General features: G+C 35.0%; 1 protein-coding gene across 4 annotated transcripts; it reads left to right on the top strand.

The window, feature by feature from the left end:
* Window positions 1–806: 806 nt before the first annotated feature.
* On the top strand, window positions 807–5,068 carry LOC149791197 (uncharacterized). Of its 4 annotated transcripts, none has more exons than XM_089969646.1 (3): window positions 807–939; window positions 1,228–3,802; window positions 4,615–5,068. In XM_089969646.1, exon 2 carries the CDS (start codon window positions 1,236–1,238, stop codon window positions 2,289–2,291), a length of 1,056 nt encoding a protein of 351 aa, XP_089825772.1. In that variant the 5' UTR covers window positions 807–939; window positions 1,228–1,235; the 3' UTR covers window positions 2,292–3,802; window positions 4,615–5,068. The 4 variants fall into 4 exon arrangements, with proteins under 4 accessions (XP_089825772.1, XP_089825773.1, XP_089825771.1 ...); XM_089969647.1 differs by having other exon boundaries at window positions 808–907; XM_089969645.1 differs by lacking the exon at window positions 807–939 and having other exon boundaries at window positions 1,173–2,518; window positions 3,719–3,802.
* The last annotated feature ends 6,420 nt before the right edge of the window (window positions 5,069–11,488 follow it).

Here is an 11,488-nt window from a genome sequence, read left to right on the forward strand (position 1 = left end):
GTAACTTAAAAGAAATATGTACAATTTTAAAATCTGATATACATGTGATAAATGGAAGGAATTTCGTGAAATACATTTTATATAAATGGAAGGAATATCGTGAAATACATTTTATATGAACGTGCAATACAAGTACAGCGATTTCGGACTTTTTCGACTATTTTAATAGTTTAAATGAAAAAAAAGTACAATAATTGTTGTTTACAAAATATTTTTTGAACAGACCGGCCTACAGTCTTTGTTTCTTTATCAGCTTGTGGTCTGGTACGAAATTAATTATGTGAGCTTGAATTTTTGTGATATTGTTAAGTAACAATCATCCTTTTTAAAATCTTGTTTCCTTGCTACCCTTGTGGTCACAATTCGTCTTTGCCTTTATGTGACATTGGCCGGTGTTTCGTAGTTTGACTACTTTCATTTTAGTCAATTGTGTGATGTACTCCACTGATTCTATGTGTTTGGTATCACTCCGCCGATGGGGAGATATCATATTGACTTTGCGATAAATTTTAATAAGTTTTTCAATTTATTTGGCATTAAAACTATTTGCTCTCTTATTCTAACTATAAATGAAACTTACTGTGGCTTTTCTAGTGATGAACAAGCTATCAAATTATGGATTTAATTTCTCTCAGGAATTCATAAAATAAAAAAAAATTGCTGTTATATGGCAGAAAACGTTGGGCAATCGTCAAACCACTCATAGGTATGATTTCATTCTTATTTTTATCAAGCCAACCAGAGTCGACATTTTGCCCACGTGACGAACTTTACCCAATCAAATTTTAGCTAAAAATGCGGACCCCATGAAACGTACTAAGTACGTTTTATAGTGGTATTTATGCCGTTGCCCCAAGAAAAGCGGTCAGAGAGTTCGTATCCACAATCACAGGCGGGTGTACACTTGGTAGGACCGCTGGTGTTTTTGTAAAAAATTAGGTTGTTATTTACTTCACATCTTTTTTCATTATCATTAATATATTGTTTTAAAGTTAATATTGTTAAATCTGTGAATTCGTTTGAGAAAACTTGTTGATGATTGATGTTTGTTGACAGTAATGTGTATCGGCCATTAAGCTATGTATTGTCATTAACAACTCAACTGTCAACATAAGTTTACATTTTTAATTTCAGTCAACTGTAACTGTTACGTTTTTATCAGAGAATTGTAGATTTTGTTGTTCAAGATGGAATTTTATAATTATCTTGATGCTCCTTGCTTGTTAGATGAGCTAATGGACAAAGACTTGATCACGTGTGATGTGGACCTCGGTGTGAGAGAAGTTGCCGATTGTGATCGTATAATGACCAAAGACTCTCCAAGCCACAATTCGGACAGTGGCATTTCCGACATAAGAAGCGTGAGCCCAACCAGCAGCATGAGCGATTACGAGCCAGAATTTTTTGATTTGGAACCATTTGGTGGCGACTTGATCAGTGCGACATTGGCCTCTGACGTATCAAACATAAACGAGAACAGCGATAGTGCAGTTCATGAACTGTTGTCAACGCATATTAATTCTGATGAGGCCGTCAGTCCAGACGTCGATGTTGACGAAACATATGAAGACGACGAGTTATTTCCAACCAGAAGAAATGTTTCGTGGTCATCTTCTGCGAACACAGTTTTTCAAGGCAGTAATGTTTACAACAAAACTACACGAGTAACTCTGCCCTCACTAAGCAAAAACTTTGTTTCAGATACTGACAGAAAGGAAGAAATACGTATTTTGAACAAAAAGGAGCTCTTAAGAACTCCAAAGATTCATACGGTGAAAGTTGTTAAAGTAATTAAAACCCCAGCAGATGCATCAAAGAGTGAGACAGACATGCGAGTTTTGGAAGCCATTGAGGATAGAAACAAGAAGAATGCTTTTCAGGCAAAAGTTAACAGAGAAAGGAAAAAAGCTTACATTACAGGTTTGGAAGAAGAGGTTAAGTCCTTGAAAACTGAAAATGCTGCTTTGAGAGACAGAAGTAAGAAAATATTGGCAGAAAAATCTGCATTAGAGGAAGAAGTTGACTATTTGAAAAGTGTTCTTGCAAATCAAAGTGCTTTAGCGGGACTTTTAAAGAACATTGGAAATGTGAAAAATATTAACCTCAAAACCTCCTTCATGCATCAAAAAAGAAGTGCTGAACATGATCATTCCTACGAAAATGCAAAGAGACTGTGTGCTGCTCAACAAACGGCTGGTGTGTGCTTGCATGTTGATAAGGAGGATGTTTCTCTTGAATTCTGTGCTCTGTGTGCAAGATCGGCAAAAATTACATCAAGGAAAAACTCGTGACCTATTTGAACACCAGGTCCACTGGTTTGTTAGAGTATGGTAACAGGATACTCTTGAGGACGCTAGTGACGATTTGAAAACATTCTGCAACATCAGTGCTTAAAAGGGACCAGTTGTGGAAACCTTGGAATCCCAAATTTCTTCTCCATGGACAACCACCTCCCCGCCCCCCCATGATATAGATGGGTACCACTGCAGTTTTGGAGGAATGGAAATGAATTTATTAGGTCTAAGTATAACGTGTCATGTTTTGTACATGTCAACATTATCACAACCCATTCGGTGCTAGTCCGTCGTAATTGCCATCACCAGTATAAATTGTCTTTACAAGTTTCAGGTTCTTGGTATTGGTTATTAACAAACATTTTATGATTCCCAGAGGCAAGAAATTTAATATAAATTAATTTTTGTTAGATTTTATTTTCCATTTCAGCAGTTTATTTGATATACTGCAATCTAGCTTAAGGATATTGTAATTGTCAGAGAAATAAAGAACTCGATCAGAGGTTAATGACGGTGTAACTAGGCATTGTATACAATGATTGGCTGATGCGTGAATATCACAGATGGGCGGTGAAAATGTTTTAACTGCATCACAACTTGAATTTTGTTAGATTCAGCTTGTATGGATTTGTAAGATGTTTCTAACGTTTGCTTTAAAAAGTAAGTACAGGTTTGTTGGCAATAAAATGAAAGTACAGGTTGAAAGTGAACACAGTTTTGGGGAATTTGGAACTGTTTCTTTACAGTAACAATTGAAGCGTCATGTCTATATGGTATATATCAATATTATACAATAAAATATATTTTTTAAAAAGTGGTATCATGAAAATTACTTTAAAATTTAATGCATCAAATTTATTCTTAATTTGCAGCACCCATGGCATGAAATTATCTACACATGTTCACAATAAGCAAAGTTTTTAATTTTGGATTTAAATTCATATTAAAGTTTTGGACATTGGTCACCATGATGCTTGTCCAAATGTTGCATACTTTTAAATTGCAACAACACTGTCTGCTGACTTGTGTTTTGTGCCATTTTTTAAAGCGGGCATTAGAAACATTAGAAAGAAAATGTAGCTGGTTATAATGAAGACGAGTTTCTTGTGTTGCATATATTGTAAAATTTTTGCATTGCAACTAAATTTTTTTCCGACATGTAGATGCTAGGTATATTGTCAGATTACTAAAAGTTCTACTTATTATTTTAAAAGAAATGGTCTTTTAAAATCCAATATATTTTGATTTATTTTTCAAGAAATTGTAATTGAGATATTAATGCTAGGGTTTTTAAATGCCAACGTGTGCATGCTTATTTAATTTTTTGTGAGTTTTTTTCACTTAGAAAAGTTGTAATGCAATAATTGGCCTATGATATGTTATGAGCAAGTTTTCAAACTAATCCTATACAAGTTCTTTTTTAGATGGTCGAATAAAGGGCTTACCTGCTGAGCTTGGTTACAGTCCGCCCAGAGTGTTACATGACTTCACCATACCAAGTTTATGTGGTAGGTGTCCCGAACAAAACCAGGGGCCAGCATACTGACCATTCCTATTTGCATGAATTTTTACTATCCTGTGTTTACAGCTACTGAGATTTTTCACTTTTGCCACAACAGCTTTGTTATCGTTGGCAGCGTACAGTTCTGAAAGTTGCGTAATTTTACATGAGGGTATGTTTTGCAGGTTAAATAAAATCCATGCCTGGGATGAAACTAATGATACAAGAGTAACTCTGGTGTGGTGATCAGTGAAACTGTTATTCACTATTCTGATAAATTCTTTGCAATTAACACAATGATACAAACTTTGGGCAACATCCCCATCATGAAAATTAAATGTAGCTTGTGGATTTTATTAACTACAAATATTGAGTATGCATAAACCAAAAGTTTCACTTTGATTTTTGTTTTAAGATTGCCAGGTTGAGAACTCGAGAACAGAATAGTAAACTGAATTCCATTTCTGATGTAGAATTAGAGTATTAAATACACAGCATTTCGTTTTGCATTATTTTGAAATGAGCAGAATTGTAAAATATGTTCTTCATGAAAAATTAGTTTAATGTACAGTATTTATTTTGTTTCAGTAATTTAAAATGATTCCTATTTTTATTCTTCTTTGCATTTCTGATGTTTCATGGTACATAAAGATGGTATACTGAAATGCGAACATGTTGAAGTATCACAGATGATGTTAGTCATTTGAAGAAAGAGATAGAGAAGTTGTAATTTAATTTCTAAATGTGTACATGCATTCTCCTTGTGTATGGTTGCTCAAAAATGTCTAGATACTGAATGTTACTTTTTCTTACTCGCAGCATACATTGGAGAGGAGGAGGGAGTATGGAATTAAAGAATGGATAAGGGTAGTATGATAGATGTTGGTAAGCTTGGGAAGTGATAAAAAATTATGCAATGGGTCTGATGAAGTGATCCATTCACATTCATTTTTGTTGCCAGTTTTCATTCTGTATTTCAGTATATACTACCATATCATTACATTAATGAAAAAAAACGGCTGTTCAGTGATAATGCTAACAATTTTAACAAATATCTTTTTTGTTATAGTCATTTATTAATATGAACTAAGGATTATATATATATATATATATATATATATATTTTATACTTATTTTCTGGTTCTTTCATTTGTCATTTTCAAATTTATCCTAAAATTTTGACAAGTTTGTTATGATGATTGCAAATATTAGTACTGAGTGACTCGTTTATGTTTGAATGAAACTGAATAAAAAATTTATAATATTAAAAATATGTTGTGCATTTTGCTTGTATTTGTATGTTAATTTGTAACATAAAGGTGTTTTTCAGGATTTAGTCTGTTTCAGAGATCGTCCTTCCAGATTGTGCGTGTGTGGAGAGAGTTTACAAGTTGTCCAGGATGGAAATCCAGTCCTTCCGCCATCTTAACTCTCTTCGGCTTGTCTTGTCTTGTTGAACACTTGTCATAAATGGCAAGTCTAGTTGTTGTTTGAGTCATCCCAAACATAAAAGATATAATTGAGCAATGTTTTAGACCCTCAAGTCGGCTTATGGTATGTTCCAGCATTTGAACTGTGGTCTTTGGAGCAGATCATTGTGATTATATTCCTGTGTATGCTTGTGTAGTTTGATTATGAGCAACAGCCACAAGCAGTTAAATTAAATGCCTTATTAAGGTTGGTTTTAAGTGTACTTTTAATACATTACTATCTGTATCGTGTCGAGGCAAATGAGAGAGCAAAGTACCTTTCCCAAGTAAGCACTGAGGCAATTTACCAAGGATGACCTGGATGGGTATATAGTTTTCGACACCTTGCTAACAGTTATTTATTTTGTGCTACTGTTAAACTAAATGTTAAATTCAAGTTTTCTTTTCCTTTTCTAAAGTTCAGTGTCTTATTTAAGATGTTCACAAATCTTGTGTGTACAGAACTAGTTTACGAAAAGCTCGTGGACAGGCACTGTGTGCAGATCATTGCAGTTGATCATTATCAATAATTGGGGATCTTTACTAGATGTTTTCTGCATAAGTTGTTTGGAGACAATGATAGGGCAAAAGATCAAATAAAATATGGAAACTCGAACTGTTGAGACAATCTTTTTTGACAACCAAATCATATTTCTGGTGTCAGATTTGTTTTTAAACTTGATAAAGCAAAACTGCTGCCTTTTATGAAAACCAAGAACAGTGTTGGGTCCTGAATGTGATTTTACATTCAATATTGAAACTCAGAAAACAAGGTTAATGAGAGCATGTGGCTAGTGAGGTGGATTTAAATGACCTATGTCTTGGAAAGTGAAAAAGTTTCAAAATGACAAGGTACCTGATGGGAAAAATGGTTATTGAGGTCTTTTGAAATGTGTACTTGAATGTAAGCAGATCCTGGGTTGCATTTTGCTCATGTGTGATAAGGAGATTTAAATTTTTTGGAATTGGAGTTTCGTTCTTGTGAAAATGCTGTAGCATAATTGGTAGCTGTCGAATAAGCGGTTTGATGTAAACATAGGCAAGCTGCTGTTCAGGGTTCCCACGCTACCGGGAAAAAGTTAGGAAAATTTTTAAATTCCCGACCGTGAAAAGTCTGGAATTTTGCAAATATTGATGAAAGTTGGAAAAACCCTGGGAATTTTCTGCCACCACTTGACGCGCAAAACAATCACGTAACTGAGTCGTAACTAAACTGATCGCGAGTTAAATTTATCGAGTTCTAACCAGAACATGCAGAGGGTGCAGTATGGATCATTTGGGTGCTTGCAGCAAACATATATGCTGAGTCGATCCAAATGCTCAGTGGATTAGAGTCGTCTAGCAGTCTTTTATTTTCAAAGTCGGCTTGTTATCCATACCTTTCCTTACGTGGAAGCTGTGAAAACCACTCTAGCATCACACGAGGCAAATATGTTGGCAAAGCGTAGACGCTTACCTGATGGCCTAGCAAAAAAACTTAAAACATTAGATCGAGTGATACATGCATGAAATGGATATGAAAATTACTTATTTTCTCAGAAATTGTGAGTATTAAAATAGGAGTTGATGAAATGTGACCTGGTACTCGAGATCTGTATTGCTAGTCGTACGAGTACACAAATCTAGCAACTCACATTTTCAGATGATGTAGAGAAAAAAATAAAAAATATTAAATGAAAGTCGTATACTGGTTTTAATCGAAATACAAAAACGAAAGAACACAAAGTTTTCCATATTTATATATTCAGAGAACAACTTTGGAGTTTTGTTGTATCACGGGATTACCATGTTGACGTGCGCTGTGCTTGAAAAATCAGACTGGCCAGATTGCTGGTTTTTATAAAAAGTATCTGACTTTCATTTAATATAATTGAATTTCTGTACAGCGACATTAAAAAGGGAGTTTGTTGTTGATATCACATGACTATTGGACTTCTGATGTCGTCGTGTGAGATTTGGTAAGTGACTTGTAATGCAAATGGCAAGTACTGGGTCAGGTTTTATCAATACCGTAGTTTCATCTAGTCTGTCAGCGGAATAAAAATACGATTATAATACTTGCCATTTCCGAGAAAATAAATCATTTTTGTATTGATTTCATGCAGGTATAAGTTGATATAACACAAGTTTAAATTTTCAAGGCCCGCTGGTAAGCACTACCACCGCATGGTGGCAGCAAATTCCACATTTTCGATATGCTCTTGCAACGACCCCACGCCCTAACCTAAATGTGCAAATATGAAAAAGGGGGTGGGAATATTCTGAGGAAATCGGATTAGAAAACGAACTGCTATTTGTTTTAATCCAAACTTGTAGTCCAAATTGTTGAATCTCGGAGCTGAAATGAGAAATTGTCGTCCCTTGTATTATATATTAAAAAACTATTCGACCCCCTGTATCAGTGTTAGGGGACTGGTTTAACAAATTACAAGAAGACAAGTTAATTTTAAATTAATTTGTCCTTGTTTATACAACAGTATATAATTTTGAAGGTCGTTTGTCCAAAATTAAATCAACCCTTTCGAAAATGTTTTTTAAATGATGGATTTTTAACCAGATCTTCTTAAGGAGATTAGGTTGTTTGAAAGATCTTGCTTGGGATTTTATTGGCACAGATAAATTCAGGATTAAACTCTTTGTTACAAGACAAAATTCTATCTATTTGCTTTTATTGTTTTTTTTTTATATACTGTAATAGGAAATGTTTACTTTCTATAAGATGCATATATATATATATTGCCTTAGAATTCTTTAGAATTAAAGGTTTGAAAGGAAACGAAACTAATTTATGTTCATTATGTTGTTCCCACTTAGCAACATAATGCAGGTCAGCAAAATGAAGTTAGAATTTTTATTTTGTACAGTGAAATGACTTTACATGCCAAATTTATTGGAATATAATCAAACTGGTTTCGCGTGATAATTTTGTGTTTTTGTACATGATCATCTTTTTTTGGCTTAGATGTTTTGGAGAGTTTTGAAAGAGAACCATCTTTAGATTTGGAAAATGCATGTTTTATAATGTCAAGTGTTCTATAATTCCATTCAGTAATGGTCATATGCGAACCTTGAAAAAATTCATTTCATCCTGGAAAAACCCTGGAAATTTATCTTTAGAAAAGCAAGGGAACCATGGTTGTTGGAAAGGTGCTTTGCTCCGACTTGTCACAGTACACAGGGCTGCTGTGCTCCAGGGAAATAGGGTGGGGGAAGTCTCAAGAAAAAATAACTTTGTTAATGACCAAGAAAATTCTGTTTTGTAACTATTGATCAACGTTTGGACTAAAAGCAATGAATTTTATTATCAGTCTTTGTTCAGTTAAGAAATCTATCAACAGCTGGAACGATTCTCAACACAAAGTCATTACAATTTTGGCACTCCATGCAATGCACTAAATGTACAGTCCTTGGTTGGACTGCATTGAAAGATGTTTGGGCTCCAGCCAGATGGTTTGTGGATAAGCCAGTATAGCTTACAGGATTCCTTTTTTTGTCAACGTCCGTCAGTATGTTGGCACAAGCTTGTTGTTGTTTCTCCTAAGCTATTTGGAGGATTACAGTGAAACTTCACATGCAGATTCATTCCAAGTTCTAGTTATTCCTAAATGATAATGGTCTGAAAATCATGTAATTTTACAAAATGACTTTTGATGTCTGGTTGGTTCTAAATGAAAATAGTGTTGATCTGGCGTCTGATATGACCATCACTGCAGTCACCTTGATCTTCTGTTGTCACTACTCGTTCTGAACAAAATGTCTCACCGATCTGGAATTTTCACCAAAATACGTACGATTTCTTGTTGGTTCTAAATAAAAGTTGTACTGCTTGCAGATCCAGTATGGCTGCCAGCTTTTATTACTGTTACTTCTCCAAAATGGGTGGTCTTGTTAAAATGTTTTTTTTTACGGAAACACCTGTAGTGATACCTGGTTGATTCTGAATCTAATTGTTGCCACTTTCAAAGAGGCCAGCACCGCACCCGTCTTGAAACTCTTGTCACTACTACGAAATGAAGGATCAGATGGGTTTTCATTGAAAGACTTGTGATGTCATGTTGCCAATCGGATCTCGGAAATGTTACCACAATGGCCGTCAGGAAGATACGACTATTGCTACTTCTTCTTGATGACTGGATTTTATGGGAGTATTCTGGTACTGAGGCTTTGACAGATGAGAATTTAATGGGTTACAATGTTACCACCATCATAATAAATTGAAATTTTTTCAACAACTATTTGTCAGATACTGATCATATCTGATGGTTCTTACACTGAGGTCTTAAGTTTTATACAGTTGGTGCAAATTTTAAATCGGATTGATTTTTATCAAGTTTTACAGAATCCTTTTGTCAGTTATTCAAGTTTGTATTATTCTTGTGGGTTGAGTGTGTCCATTAATCATCCAAATATAAAACCTTCCAAAGCTCAAGTTTTTGGCCATCGGCCTATCTCATGTCTAACAAATGAGCAATCCCTGAACAACCAGGGGCTCTTGTTTAATAATTAAAAACCCTTTGACTGGCACCAAAAACATTCTTCAACTTCAAAATATGCATTGTAATTTTTAAAAAAATAATCATTGTACATGTCAAGTGGATTGTGGAGGTTATTGGCCTAGAAAAAAAAATCCTTTCCCATCTCAAATAGGCTTTTCCTTCTGTTTTGTATGCTGAGCTTTGCACAAGGCTTTTTAAATTCTTGCATTCTATGGATGTGGTATGAAATGTTGCCCATGTTTCTAGTTGTAACAAATCTCAGATTTCAACACTAAATGTAATTTCAATGGGCTTCGTGGAATGAAACCAGATTTTGTGTAGTTTTGTATTGATCGGATCCTGACAATATTTGATGGAGTTGTGGCTCTGTTAGACCTGGAACATTGCCCATGCATATTAAACCAATCTTTTTTTAAGTTGTACCATATTTGTGAGGATATCCATGGCAACATAATACAGTAAAATGTACAACATGATGAGGCTTGATGGAATCGTGAGGCTTAAGAATTACCACGTGTACGAAATGTAGGTCACGGGACCCATATGTTTGTTCATGGATGTTTTTGTAGGTCATTTCATGTATTAATGAAATGAGCTTACTGGAGATTCTTCTGGGTGCACTAGCAAGGAGGTCACAGCGACCTTTTTGTCCTCCAATGACAAAAGTTGGCTTGCATCTTTTCTAAACCAGGATTAGAGGATATCTTGTATAATCCTTGATGCAGTGAGTTCATTTGAGTGCACTAGCAAGGAGTACTGCTGTTAAGCTTAAAGTAGATCATGTTGACCTTTTTATGTGTTAATGATGGAAGTGGGGGTTTTGAGGCCTTTTTATGTGTTAATGTTGGAAGTGGGGGTTTTGAGGCCTTTTTTTTAGCATTTGAGACAATCTTACATAATCCTTGTTGCAGTGAAAGATTCTTTTTGGCATTCAGTAGTATGTCACAGGTGCTTGCATGTCGTGGTAAATGTTAAATTGACAACAGATATTTCAGTTCTTTTAAAAGAATCTATATCATCATAGTTGGCCAAATGTTGTGGATCTACTTTATTCCATATTATGTGGATTGATGGTTCTTTGCTAAAATAGATGACCTCACTGATGACATGCACAAAGGGTCTGTGTGGCATTTAGATTTGGGCAAACTTGAGCAACCAGGTTATTTTTATCATAATCCAGTGCATTGTCATTTGATCTTGAAATTTTGTCACACTGAACTAGCCTTGTGTAAAAGGTGAAGGCTTGTCTTGGTATTCACTGTACCCCATGAAAAAAAATGAACTGTATGTATTGACAAATTTGAAATTTGCATGCATTCAAGAGATGGGGGATAGTAATTGATAATATTTGGGAATGCATTTTAATCCCTGCATTTTAAATGTATGCAAAGAAACTATGATTTAGGTCATCATTGAATGAACTAGTACCCACTAAAATCATAAATACACCGACTATATATGGAAGAGTACAATTTGGGTCATCATTGAATGAACTAGAACCCACTATAATTGGAGGTACCAGTGCTGGATTTAGACGTGGCGAGGCTCTAAGCCATGGGAAGCTGTAGAGGCCCTATTTGGTATAAAATAAATTTGAGGCCCCTTCAGACCAAGTTCAGACTATGAGGTCCTAAACTGTAGCTTGTTTAGCTTATGCCTAAATCCAGCACTGGGAGGTACACTGACTATATATGGAAGTGTACAATTTAGGCCATCAATAAGTGAAAG

This window comes from Sinohyriopsis cumingii, chromosome 9 (assembly GCF_028554795.1).
Source record: "Sinohyriopsis cumingii isolate HCF-2022 chromosome 9, ASM2855479v2, whole genome shotgun sequence".
NCBI lineage: Eukaryota > Metazoa > Mollusca > Bivalvia > Unionida > Unionidae > Sinohyriopsis > Sinohyriopsis cumingii.

Coding starts and splice junctions, on each gene's coding strand:
- LOC149791197 (XM_089969644.1), top strand. CDS start 1,188: ATGGAATTTTATAATTATCTTGATGCTCCTTGCTTGTTAGATGAGCTA.